Raw genomic sequence first — 21,431 nt, 5'->3', positions numbered from 1 at the left:
TGAATAGATACGATAAATGAGATTATGTTTACACATTAAATAAAAGTCGAGAATTTAAAACAAAATCTAATATCTCAGTCGGCACAAATTAAAATAAATAATGTAATATCAGTGTTATAATTTCAGCAATATAAACGTAATCACGATTGTGCGAGCTTTTCGATCAGTGTTCCACTGGAACCTGAAAGTTCATGAGATTAGACTGTTCTGCCAGAGATCGATTGCTAACTTAACTAGCCTCTCTAAAAAAAAGCCTCTCAAATTTTTTACTATCCTGCCGGAAACTTTTTTCCAAAACCGAAGAAAAGGGTATGCGTGTAAAAAGAAAGTAAGAGGACCTTTTCTGTTTTTATTCACACAATAATTATACTTTTTAATCCATTTATTTTTTTGATCTCTTCGTGAAATTATATAATTATTATTCTTTTTTAATATTAAAAAGAAAATTTAGAAAAACTGGAGATTTTCTCGTCTGCCGGAGTGCCGGAGATTGATCTAAAAAAATCGGAGTCTCCGACAAAAAATCGGAGAACCGACAACTATGAATATAGTGTTACATAACAGTTATATTGTTAAGTGCGAAATTATAACATTGATATTATGTTACCTTTAATTGGTGTATATAAAAACGGTAATGTTAATCTAATTAATAAATTATGCATTTAAATATTATATTGAATTAGAGATCCTCTTCAATGATTCAAAATGATTGCGTGTAATCGACAAGAGTTTGAAGGAATAATTTGCACAGATTTGTTTTTACTAACATATTCACATGCAGATGCTCTATCTTGTGAAAGTATAAGGCAAAAAAATAATTTCAGTTAGTCATTAATTATAAGAATTTAGTTTTAACCTTCCACGGGGAAAGGATAATTCCCGAAGGGAGGATAAAATAGGATAATCTGTTCTATCGATACATCAATCTTGACCTCTTTAAGAATTATGTTCTCGATACAGCTCTATCAGTGGAAGCAACATTATCCGTATCCCAGGGAAAATGCTTCCCTCGAAACAAAATATCATTGATAAGATTGCGTTTTGGAATTATCAAGCAGATTTCAATCAGGATATATAGATAGCCAAGCATAATTAAAAAATACATAAATATATGATGTATATCATTTGAACAATCGCTTACTTCTTGGAGACCTGATAACGAGCTTCTATTCAAATTAATGTGAGAATCAATTAAGGATGGAGGAGGACATTACGCTATCGACAAAAAATAACGGCTAATTTCGATTATTAATCAAACTTTTTACGCAACAAAAGATATTACAAACTTGCGATAATTAATCTGAAACTAATAATAATACATCGGAAATCGTTCAACTTTTGTAACAGGACATCAGTATTTCGGAAATTTATGATTCAAAATTTATATTAACGCTAAATTTATATTTTCGCTTTCATTGTGATCCATAATTAACACACGTAAAACTAATAACTAAAATTATTTGTGTATTGTGTATTTAAAAAAAAACGTACTGAGCAAAACGAATATCAGAAATCTTGATTTGAGAATTAAATCAAAGAGATGAAGCTGTGACAAACATGACAGCTTTCGACGACGCGTCAGTGCAGTTCACGAGGCAGACAAATAAAGGCTTTGGGATTCGAAAATCTGTCGTCCCTGATAGGGCTCCGGCAGTTGATAAACGCGACCAATGACCAATCACACCCGCTGATACGGAATTCCACGGACACAGTCATAAAACGGAAATTGCCACTGACACCCGTCACTGCGGGATACGCAATTAGGAAGAATGTTACGTTCGTCAAGCGCCCCCCATAGGACAATGTCATTTTCATCAATCGATTACTTGTTCAAACTATAAATTCCCGTTAAAGTTTGAAAATCGACCTCGGCTAATTAAATGTTATAAATCATTATCCTTTCCAGCAAGTCAAGATTTAAATTAAAAAAAAAATAACGTTAGCTAATAATTTTTTTACTTAATTTGCAATTACGATGATGCCTGGCGAAGTACGGTAAAATATCGAAAAATTTTACTAACAAAAATAATTTCGCGATGCGGTAAAAACAGATTATAAAGTCATTATATTTATATTTCTATATTAAAATAAGATAGAATTAAAATAAATTATATTTGTTTTTCTGTAACAACATTTTGCTATTTAATTATTACAAAATAACTTTGAAAGATACAATTTTTATTTCTATTACTTTTCTGTTACGTTTCCATTAGTTTAATATATACGAGCGGAATACAAATAGGAAAAAAATATAATATATAATAATTACAATACAATGAAATACTTGATAATAATTATAACGCAAGATCAGATACTGTACAACAAACTGTAATTAAAAGAATTGTTTATAGAGAATTAAATATTGTAAAGTCAATCTTATATTATATTGATTTTCTAGTCAATACAAAACAATGGCCGTGGACAACATACTGGCAGTATGATATTTTATAAGTTTGCTGTTTTGTAAGAGCCGCACAGTAGTTTTGTAAGAGTCGTGCTGAGACTCAAAAAATTTTCCCCGCATTAAGAACAAAATTTTTTTTTAAAAACAAAGCAAAACACGTTCTTGAACTTTTTTTTAAAATGTAGGAAAACTGAAAGTATATAAAAAATATTTTTCCAGATTTTTCGACTCTCCTCGAATGTTAAAAAATTTGTTTGAATATTCATTTTTTTCCCGTAAATTAGAACATTTTTAGCATCAATTAAAAAAAAATCAGCTAACATTATTAGTAACAGAGTATCTTTACAGAATAAAATCTAATTTTTAATATTGAGATATAAATAATTAAAAATTAGACTACTTTATTTCGACTTCTCTTGCGTTTTTTTGATTACAATATGTACTTCTGCTGTACAATATGTACATATTTAATCTTGTGTTATAATTATTCTTTTTCTATTTGTTTTTTTTTTAATCCTATGTTCTCTGAGTAATCAATATTATATATAATAGCATTACTCAGAAGACATACAAATAGGAAAAAATATAATATAATCATAATTACATAATATAATTACAATACAAGGAAATACTTGATAATAATTATAACGCAACCAGTATATATAATATTGATTGATCATATATAATATTGATTACTCATAAAACATACAAATAAGAAAATGATATAATTTGTTGCTTGCAAAATAAATGTAAATAACAATGAAAAACAGAATTCGTAATTTGCATATTGAACAACAAATTCAGACGACATCTCAGTATCAATTTTTCGTTGTTTCTACACTTATTTCATAGGTAATGGATTCAAAAGGAAATTTCGCTAAGATATTTCGACAACAAAACACAAATTAGCAACAAATTAGCAAAAAATTAGCAACAAATTAGCAACAAATTCCTACGTAACTTTGAAGTAGATTGACTTTGTTACATATATATTGTTACGCTAACTTAATCTTCCTTTAACAAAAATTATTTTTAAAAAAATTGGCAGAGCAAAAAATTTTTTTTCTTTGGCAACTTTTAGCAACAAATGAGCAACAAATAAAAAAGTTAATTAGAATTGATTCTGCTCATTTTGTTCCACTAATTTATAAGACGTAAAATCTAAAGAAAATAATTTTTCTGAGAATGTTCCTTAAACTATCCCTAAACCTCAATGCGTACTTATCTCAACAAAATGTTTCAAAACAAAATTGTTTCTAAACAAGTCGAATTGCGATGACACGTTCCTGTAATCGTTTTTCTTTCTCCTTTCCTTTTCAACGCCAAAATTATTATTTATTTATTACTATTATTATTTATTGTGTAAAGAGAAATTGCATTATACACAAATGGTGAGGCACAAGCAGAACTGCTGTTACTAAGTCTCTCAGAAAATAGAACAAATTACAAATTACAAATTACAGAGAAATTAGTACAATTCCAGAAAAACAAGCTTCGTGCTAGTAGATAACTCGATAGTTTTAAGAAGGTAGAGGCCAAGAATGATTTCAGCATAATTGTTGTTACTAAGCCTACCAGCAAGCGAAACGAATTACAAATTACAAATTACAAATTATAGAAAAATGAATACAATTCCAGAAAGATGATTACAAATTACAGAGAAATTAGTACAATTCCAGAAATATAAGCTTCTTGCTTAATAGATAACTCGATAGTTTTAAGAAGGCCATAGAGAATGATTACAGTATAATTGCAAAAAAGCATGATTAAAATAATATAAACGCAGACTTATTACATAGTAAACGAAGACAATTAAAAAGATCAGAATTAATATAAAAAATACTGATAATTAAAATAAATAGACTTAAAGCGTTGATACGAACTTAGTAGCGGCAGAGCGAAACGAAGGAACTGAAAAGGAAGAGCGGAAGGAAGAAAGTAGCATGTTGTAAACTTTTGTAGCAGTATAGTATATTGACATGTTGATTATCTTTAATTTATAATTAGTGATTAACCAATGGTAAAACGGCCTGCGAAACCAATAGCGAAGCTCGTCCGGACACTTCATGAACACAAGTTAGGACGAACAAACGAATCCAAAAACGCGGGAGCTATAGTCAAAACGCGTCTGTCACGAACGAGCAATTCTTCAGAATTGACACAGACCAATATCATTTGTTCACCAAACATTGACTTTTTCATTTCAAATATTATAATAAAATATTTTATTGTTAACAAGGCGTGTCTATCAACAAGTGACACAAATGATACAAAGGATCACCCATATTGTTTGCCAATGTTAAACAAAGATGATGACTGTGTCGCTTGTTGGAAAGCACACAAGATATGTTATAATAAGGGAATTTGTTGGAATATTCAATCAGAGGATAGTTTCAAATAAAATTATTTTTAAATAAATAATATTTTTTCGGTTTGTAAAATAAAATTCTCCTAATTTTACAAGAATTTTACTCCAATAAAATTTTATTTTCAAATATTATGGAATATTTATGAAACAGCAAAATAAATATGACAGCTATTTTTATAACATTGGCGGATGATTGACCACTTGGATGTTACAATACTTTTTTTTTAGAAAGAACTTTTTTGTTAGAAGAAAAGAACTTTTTTAAGAAATTTCTCCACACACATAAGCAGAAAATATTCAGGTATCTGGAGACACGATAGTGGCTCGGCGCTAAGCATGGCGTGAAACACTGACGTGCCTCCTTTACGCGAACCGGCGAGTTGCGTCAGATCGAGGTTACCGCATCTCAATAACGGCTGTCCCGATTGAGTTTTAAGTACACTTAATCGATAGCTTACACTCCAATTGTATTATACGTGCTTTAATTTTTTCTTGACGTACCCTTGTACGTGCCAAGCGGAGGTATCGCGACTTCCATTTACAGGTTTCATCCCGTGGAGAACCGTCGGAGATGTAAATGTGTTGCAAGCTAATGCTGTTATGAAACGAGAGAATAATTTTGCAATAAATCATACTGATATTGGCTTCCGCGGGGTGCACGACGACTCAACGTCGCGATCGATATCGTTGAAGTGAATAAATCGAAGAGGGCCACATTGTCGAAAAAGACAGCGTTTTCCACTTGTGAGCCGTGTGTCATCGAACGTTAATGACGCACATTCAAATTTATTTGATTGAATGAGACGAAAGTGTCTTATTCATTTCTGCAAAAATATTCTATAAAAATTTCCCATCTCTATTTTAAGATTATTTCATGTGACTGGAAAATATCCTGAAAGTCATATTCAAAAACTTAAAGAAAATATGCGTATTTTATATTAAGAATCATTTAAAAAAAGAGCAAAAATAAGTTAAAATCTTATAAGTTAAAAACAGCAAAGCGAAGTTATCGGAAGTCATCCTATTTATTTTCTAAAATAAAGCATTGAAAAAAATTGATTAAATCTTAATATATATTTCTTTGAATAGTACTAAGTAAACATTATTTATATAATAAATTTACTTCAAAAAATAATAACTCTAAATCAAATTAATGGTTTTGTATCAAATAAATGTATATTTATATTTATTGAATATTTAATTCCAACAATATTCAAAGAAATATTTATTAAAATTTAGAAAAAAAAAATTTTTTTCAATGTATAACGTTTTTTATGAGTATACGTATGTATACGTCGGTATATACACATAATGCTGCTAAATATGCATTGTATTATATTAATACCATAATTAATTACCATAATAAAATAGAGGGGAAAAATTTATTGGAGCTATTAAAAAAATGGCTATAAAACAAAATATTTAAATTGCAGTTGATGACGCATATATTTTGATATTTATTGTACAGCGTTTGACTTGAACGTTTTATGTGCGTTTTCCATGTACATTAGAACATATTATCGGTACTCAATTTGCATTATTCCCAAAAAATTGAACGATGTTGCGACGCGTTGCTCATGATGATAAATGTAATTATCGGGATAAAATATTTTCGCTTTCCATTAACTGCCGATTGCGTATAAAATGCGCCGACGTCGACAGTTGGTCATAAAAATCTATATGCGGCCGAGAACGCTCTCTAAACTATACGTTAACAATCTTCTGATGAAGAATGATGAGCTTCATAGACAATGCACTCATTGAACTGGATCGCATAAACTTTACGAATTATCACGGACATTTATTTCGCATTAATTTCGATTCCAGATTGTCGCACGGTTTGTAGCAATTTACTAAATTAAATGACATGTTATGCAATTATCGCGCTATGTGCATTACAGTTTCATAAAACAGATATTTTACTTTTTTTCGGTACTTAAGAAGCGAAATATCAATTTATCAGAATTCTAATTTAAGGATTTCTTTGCCAATAAATCTGATGAAAAATTAACCTCATTTATGCTAGTCACGAAAGTTTCAAACTTCAATTACCGATTAAATTTTATTAGTGATGATGTAATAATTTTTGACGGAAGGAAGTTAAAAGTAATAAAAATCAGGAAAGCAGATTTATAGCTTTGCCATTTTTAACTTATAAAATTTTAACTTATTTTTGCTCTTTTTTTAAATGATTCTTAATATAAAATACGCATATTTTCTTCAAGTTTTTGAATATGACTTTCAGAATATTTTTTAGTCACGTGAAATAATTTTAAAATAGAGATGGGAAATTTTTATAGAATATTTTTGCAGAAATGAATAAGACACTTTCGTCTCATTCAATCAAGTAAATTTTAACGTGCGTGATTAATGTTCGGCAACACACGGCTCGCGAATATAAAACGCTATCTTTCTCGACAATGTGGGCCTCTTTTTCAATTTACTCACTCCAACATATCGATCGCGGTGTTGCGTCGTCGTGCACCCCGCGGAAGCCAACATCAGTATGATTTGTTTAAAAATTACTCTTTCGTTTCATAACAACACTAGCTTGCAACGCATTTACATCTCCGGTGACAGTTCTCCACAGAATGAAACCTGTAAATGGAAATCGCCCTATCTCCGCTTGGCACGTAGGGCACGTAGAGAAAAAAAATTTAAACACGTATAATGCGATCGAAGTGTAAGCTATCGATTAAGTGTACTTAAAACTCGATCAGGACAGCCGTTATTGAGATCCGATAACCTCGATCTGACACAACTCGCCGGTTCGCGTAAAGGAGGCATGTCAGTGTCTCACGTCATGCTTAGCGCCGAGCCACTACCGTATCTTCAGATACCTGAATATTTTCTGCTTATGTGTGTGGAAAAATTTCTTAAACGAGGAAAAAAAGTTATAACATCCGATCGGTCAAACACGCGTCAATGTGATTATGAAAAATGCTGTTAGCACATTTATTTTGCTTTTCTATAAATATTTTTTATTAAAAGTTATTACATACAGTTTAACAATTTTTAATAAACGTTATTATGCTCGCTTAAAATTGACTGAGATATCGTCTGAATTTGTTTCTCTCGAAATATGCAAGTTATGAATTTGTTGCTTGAAAAATAAGTATAAATAACAAAAAAAGCCTCAGCGTGGCGGAACAAGAGTAAAGTATTAGTAAAAAATTTGTTGCTCGATTAAAATTGGTACTGAGATGTCGTCTGAATTTATTGCCCGCGAAATATGCAAGTTAGGAATTTGTTACTGTTTTTAATTGTTATTTGTACTTATCTTTTTATTTTTTTTTATATTTGCAACCAAAAATTGGCTGTTACAGGCAATTAAAAATACCATGTCATATTTTATTATCTAATTTGCTGCAGCAGCCAATCTTTTTTTTTCAGTGTACCACGTAATTGCGTATAAAAGGAATATAAGCGATTTCAATGAAAATGCAGATTCGAGGAACTACTGGAGTATAAGTTTGAGACTGGAATAATTCTAAAGATCACTTCAACTTTCCGACTGCTCGGCTTTCTTTTTTCTCAGAAGCCTGAAGAACACCATTGTATCTGACTAACGATGCAAAATCGTCTGAGATGCTTAAGATTATAGCACGCAAAAAGTAAGCAGTAAGCAAATCAATATTTTAATTTGCTACACGTTATATTATTACCTTCGATCTTTAGTCTGATTGGTCGAATCGGTTAAATTTGCTTAAATTTGCTTAAATTTTTTTCTATGCCACAATCTTTACACCAGGATAAGTTTCGTACATTTGAAAGACTTAGCACACTGAGAAAAAAATTTCAAAGTATGGCGAAACAAACGTTACTTAACGCAAACGTAACAGCTGTGAAATTAAGTTCCTTTACTCTGAAAAAGAAATTTGATTGTGATGACGAAATATACATTTCTAAAATATTTATCTTATTTCTGTGAAATATATATTTTATTTCTGTAAAAAATATATCATTATCTAATTGCAAAAAAATAAAATAGATGACTTATTTCCTAGAAATAAAATTTTATTTCGCCCATACATAAATAAGTATTTATTTCAGTGAAATAAATATATTTCACAAATAAATTTTTAAGCATCTTTTTCTCAGATATGTGCAGATATGTGAAAAACAATGGCAAAAGCGACATTTTCAGGCGCACGATGTATCGGGAAATTTGCATCCATGTCCATCTAAGGATATGACCGCTACTCTTGTACATAAAAGTATGTAAATACCCATCTGCGTCTTACAACAAGATGCAAATAATAGAAGCGCGCTTCGTTTCCATCTCATTGTCAGTCGGACTGTTACGAACTTACCCAGTAACACAAAGAGGGATATAGTGATGGGGTTTGCGACACTCCTGGTAAGCAATTTATTATTCCCCGTTAGTATTTCCCTCTCCGCGCTTGTCGGATATGCTTTTTCAGAATAAAGGAACTTAATTTCACAGCTGTCACGCTTGCGTTCAGTAATTCACTTTTCCCCTTTTAATTCACGTCTAACTGCTCAATCCAGGACAGAACCCGAGTAGCAAATTATGTCGGAAAAACAATTCAATGGAAAATTAAAAAAAAAATAATCAAGCCATATTTATTCTTTATACCCAAATATTTCATGAAAAAAAACAATCTATCTTTCATTTTTTGCGAATGTTCAAATTTATCAGTGTTACACAGATAAACGTAATAATGAGTTTATTTACATGTATCATTAGAGTTAAGTTAAAATTACTTAGGTGAAAATGGCAAGACTTCCAATAAATAATTTTAAGAAAAATTAAATTACTATTACTTTTTTTAATTTAAAATTTATAAAACATTATACTATAATATATTTCTTTAATATTAAACGAAAAGATCGTCTCTTTTTAATAATTGCTAACTTTCTCACAAATTATCTAAAGTGCAAAATGATTCTCATTCTTTAATTTCGCAAGATGGACAGTCATATTCTTGAAAAAGTATTGTATTCATGTATAAAAATAATCTCGCCCAATTCTTTGCGATTACTTGCGCAGCGGCGATAAAAAGATCGTTTTAATTAATAAAGTTTGCAATCCCGTGCACATATAACTACCCGAAGTTACGTGTTTTATTATAAAAAGAAAAACTAGAATGCATCTATCTAGCCGAACAACGAATTAAATTCGCGACATCGAAGAGAGAATATTTATATCATGACATTGATAAATTTATATTTCTAGTTAGTTACAACATAAGTATATTTTTTACATTGATCTGAAAATAATAAGACGTGTGGCATAATTTATAAAAATGAAAATAATTTTAATTTATTTAGATTTATGGAAAGAAATGATATGAAAACAAAAGAAACGGCAGGAAAACGCGTTGCGTTTAGGAAATTGTCACAAAAAGCTAACTCAAGAACGGTCATTAATTTTGCAATATCATAAATTATGGTTGCGTAATGTAATGCAATATTAACGCGGATTTTTTTTCGTACTATAAAGCCTTGTTTCGTACTATAAAGCGCGCGATCGCGCATCTTTTTTTCTACTCGGCTATTAAACGAGCTTATACAGAGATGTTCGCGTGCCACGCGCAGTTACCGAAACAAAGCCCAGTTTTCGTTTAGTCTAGAATCCGGAATAAAACATACAAGATTTATAGTTCGTGAGCACAAACAAATATATAACGCATATTACCGCATCGATTTTCTCATATGAGGCATCGAGCGCATCCTGCAAATGTTATTGTAAATAATATTTGTAAGATTATAAAATTATAATCAGGATATAATTTTATAATTCAATTTTAGTTACGTCAAACTGACAGCTTGTAATGTCTGGCTTGTAATGTAATGTAATTGTCATATTTATAATAATTGTATTTATTAATAAGTCCTCGAGTTTTATATTATGATAAAGAGAGAAGAGAGTGTAGAAATTATGTATTTAATTTCGAATGTTTGTAATCTAAACTTTGATTTAAATGCATGTCAAATGACACCTACGGTGCTAGAGGGAGGCTCGGGAAGAAGGGTAAAGTGTGAGCAATGGCTCGTATCAGAAGTGACCGAGCGAATTGGAGAACTTCTTGAGACGTGTAAAGAAAGGCGGAATTCTCTCAAAGTCGGCTGGTGATGAGAAACGGAGAATAAAGAGGGGAAAACAGTTAGATGGCGTCGCGACGCGTTGCTATCTTGAAAGAAGAATCGTGAAGTCGCTCGAGCATAGGACCGCCGACGACGTTGCACATGGCAACTCCCAAGAAAGATCAATATCCCACGCCAATCGTATTTCTCTCTTGACTACGGCATGCTGTCTCTCTGTGGCCGCACGATATAGGCGAACTTCCTTTCCATGCCATTCTCGTCTACTGTTTTTCCTAACACTCCTCTATTCGTATCTACTCTAACGCAAAAAGGCGCCGGGTTACCTTCTTCACAAAGTCTCTCCTACTTATACTGTCTGTTTTCTTCAAATATGACAAAAAAGATCATAAATTGCGATTAATCCATTAGAATCTTTTTCAATATTTGAATATGATATTTGGATGAAAAATGTTTTTAAAAAGGAAGGACTACATTATGATTTTTAACATTGTTACTATTTTACATTCTAGGTATTACATTGACATATAAAATTCTAGTACTAGTATAAATATCTATGAAGACTGATAATCCACGCGCTCGAAATTTCCTCCACGTGAAAAAACGTTGCAACTAAGAATATATAATTCCTTCGTACTGAAAAAGAATGGATCGTTATTAATGATATCTAATTCTCTTATATTGTTGCCTCTTACGTACAAATAGTCTCGAGGCAAGTTATGCTAAATATCTGCTAAAATCATCAATCATGTCTGCTAAAATGTCTACTATTTTGCTAGGACGATATTATACTCTCTCGGATTGAAACAAGATGCATGCACGTTGTGCAACGAGTAAACCGCGCGTATCCGCACAAACAAACTTGCCTTCTGCTACATTACATCGACATAGCTGTTATGCTTGTTTGTTGATTTCCGTAAAACAACATTACCCGCTTTCTCTCCCCAAGCAGTTTTATACGACGACTATTTCCCGCGAGATAAGTAAACCGTCCGAATGACAATTTTTGTGCAAAATACGTCTCGTTGGTTGAGATTACTCGTTACAAAATCGCATAGTATTGCGCTGTTTACTGCAATCCCAGCGAAAAGATTGTTTTCTTCAAATAAATCTCGCGATGCGCGATCGAAATTTCTTATTTTAGCTCTGCAGATGCAAAATAATTTATGATATTAGCGATGAAAGAAAAAAACTCAATTTTTCTACCTAATTAGTCTATCGTTCAATAAGCACTTAGTAATTCTTTAATATAACATGGTTTGTTAGTTTCAAACATGATGGACTTTTGCGCTACTTTTATTAAAATAGAGCTTTAGAAATAATGACCTCGCGACCTGACAATTAGACGTCGCGTCGACGAATGTAAAATAAGAATTCAAGGAAACAACATGCAATTGACAAATCGATTTGCCAAGGTTTTCCGATATCTGGCGAAATTAGTCTCACATGTAACGGAATCGTGCTAAATGAGAGAAGCCCTTTAATTAAAACTCCCACATGAACATTATATTATATTTACACTCAAATGGTTGCGAAATTAAAGCGTGAGAATCATTATACACTTTAGATAATTTGTCAGAAAGTTAGCAGTTATTAAAAAGAGACGATCTGTCCGTTTAATATTAAAAGAATATTAATGTTTTATAAATTTTTAACTAAAAAAAAAATAATAGAGTAATTAATTTTTCTTAAAATTATTTTTATTAAAAGTCTTCTTATTTCAACCTAAGTAAATACGCGTAATTAAAGTCGCATCGTCCGTGTCACGCGATGTATAACGCGAACCGCTTGTCCCGATTCTCTCGAAGCGTTCGTCCCGCAGGGGCACTTTGTGCGCGAACGTTCGAAGGGCAATCAGCGGTAATTGGGCTGCGCTGCGCACGGACCGCGCGTGACATCTTTATTTCTGGAGAGTGGTACATTAACGGTAAGGTTAAAGAGTGCGCGGCACGAGAGAGAGAGAGAGAGAACATCAGTATGTTGCAGTGTGTGGCTTGCGGCATTAATTTATCCGGTATTCGCTTTCTGCCAAGCGAGATGTTCTGTAGTCGCGTTCATTCGCCGATACACCCGTTTCCAATCCAATCAACCGCACACCCCAGATGTAACGCGCTATCGATTATCAGCACCCATCCAGGGCGCAATGTTCGGATTTCTTTATCGGGTTACTCTGTGGTCACATATATTTCTGGTCTATACGACCGAGTATAGAAGTTGACTTACATTGAGCTTCACAGTAAAAAGCTGGTTCGGTTAATAGACGAGTTCTTGGAGCGGATGGACGCTCAAGATTCGCGATTGAAAGAGAAAGAATCGACGAATACTTGGAGCGAATGAACGCTCAAGATTCGCGATTGAGAGAGAAAGAATTCCGTTCCAGGTATTCGTTGATTCTTTCTCTTTCAATCGTGAATCTTGAGCGTTCATCTGCTCCAAGATTTCGTCGATTCTTTCTCTTTCCATCGTCAAAAATCACCGCGCGGGTTGTAGGAAACGTGAAAAAAATCGCAGCTCTAATAATCGCGTCTCATTATAATGTTAATAGAAACAGGGAATTTCAATAAGTTTCTAAATAAGCTCACGACAACTTCGTCGAGCCGCGACTAACCCTAAGTATTCCCAATCCTCCAAATTTGAAATTCATACCCCCACTTTTCATGATCTCCCCCCCGATAACTCTCCTTTTCCAGACTCCTCAACCCTCTTTGAATCTTTAGAGCCACAATCTCCTTTTCCTTTCTATTCCTCGTTTCCCTCTGGAGATCATAGAACAATGAAGGAAATTTTTGATTGACTATTTTTTATTACTTTATTGATAGATAATAATAATTTTTAATAATAATAATTTTTATTGACTAACAAATAAGGAATATTAAAACTTTTTTCTAAGAATAATGATTATCTACTCATTTATAAATTTAGCTTAAATTTTATTTTTTATGAATAAATCTAAGCTTTTTCACAGTGTATAAATTAATCGAGCTCTCAATATTAAAAACAATATTACAAAAACAATAGGTAACTAAGAGCTAGTATACAGTTATTATTAAGGTCTTTCTTTACAGAAAAAAAAGGTGTTATAATGAATATTGTAGATAGAGCAATACTTCTTTCACATTCCTAGATACCATTATAAAAATCTCTTTTATAATTGACATCTTTTTGGGTAATGATTATCCTTTATAATTTATTTTTGCAATAAACGAAAGAATTATTAACAACTAAGTTGATAAGACAAGAGAAGATAATAACTCAGAAGATATTATTATAATAAAAAACAATGGTTCACTATTTCTTACATCGAATATTTCTAATAAATTTATTAATATAGTTAAAGACTCGGATTTAAACTTAGCTTTTTTTGGCCTCAATAAATTGGAAAGTATGATCAGAGCTCAGAAAGATGTTCTTCCATTAATGAGCAATTGTATATAAAGTACTGTGTAAAGATTGTGAAGCAACTTATGTTGAGTAGACTAAAAGGAAATTGAGTACAAGAATTAACGAACATAAGAGCCAATTACGCAAGAATAATGATATTAGATGTGTCATGGATTGCAACATAATCATGCGATAGATTGGAAGAACATTAAAGATAGATAGAGAGAGAGAAAGATATCTGGGGAAAAGATTAGTATCTAAAATTACAAAAGAATGCGATCAATTTGCAGACTGATACGGAATTTTTTCATCATGAGTATTACATATATCAATTCTCAATCAGTTTAATAATTAACATTATGTTTTTTTAAAAAAGATGTTATATATTTTGTTCATTAAATTATTGGTATGTTTGTCAACTGACGTTATTTTTGTATTTATTTTATTTTAACTCAATGTTATATTGACCTACACATTAGTTTATAATTTTAAACGTTACGTTAGACACGGACGAAGACACATGTCTAAGCGACAAAGTTTATATAATTTGTAATTTTAATTGTGCGTAATAGAATGGAGAGGCAAGTTATTAGTACAACCAGTGAGTTTTTTTAAATTATGAATAAATTATAAATGCAGAAATATAGAAAGCGGTTTTGTTAACATAAAATGAGATTTTGTATTTAGATCTTATAAATTGATTTGTTAAGAAGAATCATTCATGTAATCTAATGGAGAACTACTCGAAGTTGACTAATTGCGTCTACCAGGGCTCGGTCTTATTCAAATAAATTTATTTAAAATATACATTTTAAATTAAAAAAAATTAATCAGTTATAAAGCATTTATTAAAATAATTTGTTTTACCTATTCCTTACTTAATATTTTAAATAAGTTTTTGGAACTTATATTTTTTATTTTAAATAATTTTTATCAGTTTTTTATCGATTGTGAATTTTAAATAATTTTCTGGAACCAATTTTATATGTTTTATTTTAAATAAGTTATATTAGTTATGTTATCAATCCGTCGATAAAAGTGACAATGAATAATTAAATTATAGTACAATATATTTATATTGTACGTATGGAGTGCGAGATATACCCACATATAATCATATTAATTTTCCACCTTATTCGCGAAGGGGTTAATATTATTAAGTATCAATTATAGTCTATAGCTATAAACAAAATTGAAACGTTATATTTAGAAATGTATTTGTATATTCAAATAACAACATCATCAAAATATTTTTTATTTAAATACTATTTGAAACGTTTATTTAAAATACATATTTGTAACTTTATATTTTAAGTAAGTTTCCGAAATCTATTTTTTATTTAAAATGAGAAATAGCCTTCAAAAACTTATTTAAAATAAAAGATAAGTTTTTATATTTTAAATAAAAGTTATTCTATATTTTAAATAAATAAATGTATTTTGGGATTCTATTTTTTATTTTATATTTTAAATAATTTCTTGTGATCTATTCCTTATTTAATATTTTGAATAAGGAATAAAAATTTTTGGAATCTGTTTTATATTTTTTATTTTAAATAAATCGTATCAGTTATTTTACCGAGCCCTAGTGCCTACATTCACAATAATCGCATTTAAATTTTGGAATATTATGCTGAATGTTATACCACGAAGATGTTTAAAAAAAGCACCTGAAACATCGGAAATATATGTACAGATGAATAATAAAGAAGAATTGTAACGTACAATAGTAATAACTGTATATCAGCTCTTAATTGCCTATTGTTTTTGTAATATTGTGTCTAAGTTTTTTATTTTTATTCTAAATGAATATCCTTCTTAGTTTAAATTTATTTAAAGCACCACTTGTATCCCATTCCTTTAATACCTGAGATTGTATGTGATCCCGGATCAAAAGGATTAAAGGATTCTTTGACCCAAAAATAGGACTGACATTCGCACTGCACACCGAAACAGGTGTCATAGCGTCCTTTTGGGACGTTGACCCATATTCCGAGACCGTAAAAGATGCGTTCGACTCACAAGTGTTCGCCTCTGTGCGTATATCTATGAGACTGACAATGAGTCAGTTTGATCTAACTGTCCTTTCATATCCTCTCCATTTTCCCTCATTCCTCTCTTTGACTAAATTTTCCAGGGTAACAGTATTATACTCAGCGACGACTCTTCGTGTACTTATCGAGGCAAAATATGATATTTTACTATTAATGTAAATATTTTTATCTAGAAATTTATGTATTAAATTTTATTATATAATTTTTCATTATATAAATACTTAAAATCATGATAAAAATATTTAGTAAAAATTTTAAATTTTTTATTATTAGTTTTATAATTGTATTTACAGTACAATTAATGTATACGAGGCTTCCAAAATTTTTTAGTACATCGCTTGTAAGCAGATAGAATGGACTAAGTCGAAATTGTTTTCTTAAGCTTTTCTTAATTACGAGTATCTAATGAGTAGAATGTCCAAAATCGATGCATAAGACAACTTTAAGGTATTTTCAAGAATTATTTAAGAAATATCTTAAAAATATTTAATAAAAAATTTTGAAAGATATCTTAAAGTTGTCTTATGCATCGATTTTACCCGCTTAATCAGTAATCTTCATAAATTAATATAATATATATATATATATATATATATTTCATTAGCTATAGCAGAATATATTTTATTTCTATTTATTTACTAGCCATGATGTACAAACCTTGAGAGCAGGAAGGATCGTCGCGAGGTCTGAGGGGATCCGGGCCGTGGATGCCTGATTCGTGGCCCCGTAGCTCCGCTGTTGATGATAGCTGCAAAGATTCTTGTGAGCACTGGCCTGAGCTGTGTAAGCCGACACTGACAACTTCATTTCTCTCTGTTCTCGATAAAGGTTCTGTTACTCCTGACAATCTTGCGAGAGAAGCCGAGGCACATCCTGAATCCCTTTTGATATCCTTAAGCCACTATGAAGGGCGATGCGCGGATAAATTGCCGCGCCGAAAGTTCCCGAAAGAAGAAAGCGAAGAGAAAAAGTTAGATCTTATTTAAAATTTATATCCTTTCTCTTACCGCGTTTGTGCCGTTACTTTCGTTTGCTCTCAGAATTCACCTTTCAGCCTCTCTAATTTTTCGGATTGCCCGCAATTTTCTATCGTAATACCACGACGTCTTTACGCTTCTATTTTTAAAAGCAAGCTCCTTTCTTCACTGCACGTTCGTACGATGACCGAACTGTTCTTTTGATCAGCAGCGAACAGCGCAGGAAAACACATTGCTATATGTGCCATGAAGCTCGAAAATAATTTCCGAGCATGTAGTTGAAACAAGTGTCGATGAATGCCGGGAGAAGAGCGTTTTTCCGTCGTCTCGAGGAACGTATTTCTTGACGCGCTGTCTTTCTCTTTCTGTTCAGACGAGGTTCGTTTCCACAAGGCGTAACAATCGACTTGTTATCAATTTGCCAACCACCGTGATAAAGAACGACAACGTTATCTCGCTATCCTGTGTACTCTCGACAGCTCCGCTCCACGAACGCTGATTTCCCGCGAGGGTAAAAATACAAGCGTACGTGACCTCTCGTCTTCGCGTTTTCCTCTTTTCTCTTTGATGATGGCTTTTCCGGATGGTTCCCGCTCGTATCTTCCGATGCCCCTCGACACGTCGTTCAGTTCACTCCGCGACGTTTCAAAGCTCGATCGATCACGACGATTAACCACTGTGATCCCAAAATTCCCTGTGTCGTTTAGTTGAATCTTACGCGATGCTCGAACGTCACTTCCACTTCGTCGATCTCCTCTGACTTTTAATTCAACTTTCAATCCTTCGATACAGTCACTCCATCGTGACACTCTGCCTTGTGGGATTTCCACACACAATGCCCAGATTACTCGATTGGATACTCGATTAAAAAGTGTAAGTCGTACGATTGAATAAAAGCCAATGGGATAAAATAATTTTCATAAAATAATTTTCATAATGAATTAGAAGTTTTACTTCAACTAGAAAAGACTAATTAATTATTCAATAATATTATTAACAATAATATACTTTGGTTTTAATTAAAATTAATTTAATAATATAAAAATTTAATAAATATAAATAAAGTTATCTTATTTGTAAAATTAAAATTTGTTAAAGTGTAAAATGTAAAATTTAAAATATTTAAAATTTTTACTTTAAGAATTTATAATTTAATAACAAGAAGTAATAAAGATTAATGAGAATAAGATATATAATTATAAATAATTATTATTTTTAAGTACAATTAAAACTTAATAAATTAACTAATTCCCTTTTGTGTGATGGATATTTTTTGATTTTCGTTACTTCGCATTTGGTGGATGTCCCATCGATGGTTTGATGGTACGTCTCTAATCGATAGCTGTTATTTGGAGATTTGGAAATCCGTTTGCGCGAAAAATGCGTTAGCACGTTCCACGTTCTCTCTCGCGCGTTGATTGGCAAATTTATATTACACACATCTCCCCATCGCTCGGCAAACATCACCAACGACACCTTATTTGCTGATTCGTGATCAATTGACGTACTCGTATTTAACACGAGGATATACGTTTGGAAGCACGTCGTACAGCCTCGCAAGAGGAAACGCACGAATACGCAAATCCTGTCCTCCCACGTTTGTGAGATCTCGCGTTCCTCCGATTCCTCTCCATCCTTCGATACCACGACTTCACTGCGATCACTCGCGCGAATGATTCGAAACAGGAGAACACCTCAGTCACAATTTAACGAAGCACTTCAATTAATCTACTTTTTGTTCGATCAGATCCACCAATTGTAGGAATCGTTTATGTTACCGTTTACTACTTCTGCCACTTGTATATCACACTTTTGTAAATTTCCGTGAGTAAAGGCCACACAATTCGTATGAATATATGTATATATATCAATCATTGAGAGAATTTGAAAAGGAAGCTGCAAAACGTCGCACTAGTTCAACCAATCGATTTAAATGATATTTGAATTTCTCACATACATTCTTTTCCTCTTCGATCGTTCATCTTCTACGTAGTTAGCAGCTTGCTTTTTCCTTGGATTCAATTCTACAGATATCGTTTTGTCGACAAAACAACGGAAGGACTATATTGGACTTCATTCATATAGTTTCTACGATCGGAACTGAAGACAAGTTTTTTAATTCCTTGGTCGAAGAGAGCGAAATGCGGATTATCCCTGTCACGAGCTACCTCGATGCAAGTCTTCGTAGAAAGAAAATTAAAAGGCTCGAAGCGACTTTCCGAATTCTGCAATATCACCGTGATGTTTCGAGGATTGGCACAGATTAACTGCGATCGCGATCAGCAAAGTTTTAATATACCGATAATTATATACTCAGAAAAAAATATAGTTTTGACAACTACTAGATTAACAACTCTAATAATTTAAGTATTTGCAACTAATTTTACAAAGTAATAAGAATTAAAATAATACTGAATACTAAATTTTTATAGTACTATACTATATTTTTATAATATTCGGTACTATTTTAGTTCTTATTACTTTTTAAAACTAGTTGCAAATATTTAAATTTTAGAATTGTACTTTATAATTGCCACAACTATTTTTTTTTCTCAATATAGGTATCACAAACAATAATGATTCACTTCGGGGGATCGTGGCACTTGTGACTCATGGCATTTAATGTTTTATCGTACACACGTATAGTACAAGTGTATGAGAGAGTACAGTAATACTCTCCAAATAATGCTTTCTCGAGATACCCTATTCGTAATTCAGTTTCCTAACTACAGATGGAAATGGTCAACTGGTTACAAAGAGACGACACCCGATCTACGGAAACTTCGATATTTCGATAAGAACCAGACCTCTATGTCAGACCTCTACGAATGACTACAGTTCATGTCGAACGAAGCACTTCAATCGAACATTTTGACGAATACATTCAATGCTGCTTACGATTAAATCGTACAAATTCTATTTCCTTTACAATGCACACTTCGGGAAGAATCATCAATCGACTGATTAATTACATAGTCGCAAGACTGTCGATGAATGACATCGATGCGGATGAATGACATATTGATCGACGAACGTGAACATCGACGACCAATCTCGTTAACACGCGAATACATGACGCGTTAAATCCGTGCGATAAAATCACCCCGTGATATCATTTGCGCAGAAGATTGATCGCGCATTGATCCCACGATGAGTGCAAACTCGTAAAAAAATACTCGAAACAGTACGCGGACTGACATAGCGTCGGTTACCTGAGACTGTAATTGAATTACGTCGTGAACGACGACACAGTTGGAACAAAATCATCGATTAGTCGTACCGACCACACCACCTCCGAGAACTTGTATACTCGAGTGTATGCTCACTTCACGTACACTCGTCTCGCTGTAACCGGATTAAATATTATCATAAACTGCATCGCGCACGAACCGACGACGTGCAACTCGACATTTACGATTATCCTAGCCGCTGCTCTTCAACGAGAGTTCTTGTCTTGACAAAACCGACAAACGAAGACACGTACGTGCAATCCGACGGAAAATACAGCGGACAAATTATATTTCAACATGACTTTGTTCTAACTCTATCCGGAAATATTCATGCACTAAGAAAAAGTTTTATTGCCCCGGGAAAAAACATTTCATATATAATTAAATAAAATCATATAAAATTATATAATTATAAAAAAAAATAACATACTTTATACACGATTATATAATTGTATTTAAAGTACATCCATATTAACATTTCCTTTCAGGAACATTAATTGGAATTCTGATTGATTCAATCAAAAAGGAACAAATTAGATATTTAGTTAAATTTATCAAATATTTTATCGAGATACCGAATCAGAAATGCAATTATGATAACCAGAATTCTAATTATAATCAAAATTGATTTTATTTCTATTTTTTGTTGTTGTAACTAAAACATTTCTAACATCAATACATATATTATCGTATAAATTACATTTAACATAAATTACATTTAATAATTAACGAACGACAATTCTTTAAAAACATTAGTTTAAATTAGTTTTTTGGTCATAAGTACACTTATCAGTCGCTGTATATAATATACTGTTAGATATATTCGTATCTTCTATATCTATAATTTAATTTATTCGAATCGAGAAAGATCGCTATTGCATAAAACGAGATTTTATAATTGAATTCATTGAATTAGTCTTCGACATCGTATCATTTAAGAAACCGTGG

At 31.9% G+C, this 21,431-nt stretch overlaps 1 protein-coding gene across 13 annotated transcripts in view; it reads right to left on the bottom strand.

Moving 5' to 3' along the window:
• The window catches only part of LOC105147812 (Cyclic nucleotide-gated ion channel-like), a 145,196-nt gene that overhangs the window by 100,749 nt on the left and 23,016 nt on the right, over positions 1–21,431 (bottom strand). For 5 of the 13 annotated variants that reach the window (XR_015548272.1, XM_087416053.1, XM_011059073.2 and 2 more), the window contains exon 2: positions 16,934–19,478. The exons of 1 other annotated variant lie outside the window; for it this stretch is intronic. Coding sequence is in view for 11 of the 12 variants with exons in the window: in XM_087416053.1 (XP_087272179.1) it covers positions 16,934–17,083 (150 nt within the window). In the remaining variant the exon portion in view is untranslated. Of the gene's footprint in view, positions 1–16,933; positions 19,521–21,431 lie in introns of all 13 variants that reach the window. 7 more of the 13 variants (XM_087416058.1, XM_087416060.1, XM_087416059.1 and 4 more) reach the window with 5 other exon arrangements.

Source organism: Acromyrmex echinatior, chromosome 19, assembly GCF_024713525.1.
Source record: "Acromyrmex echinatior isolate Ae372 chromosome 19, ASM2471352v2, whole genome shotgun sequence".
In the NCBI taxonomy this organism is placed as follows: Eukaryota; Metazoa; Arthropoda; class Insecta; order Hymenoptera; family Formicidae; genus Acromyrmex; species Acromyrmex echinatior.
This window is presented reverse-complemented; position numbering and strand designations above follow the sequence as displayed.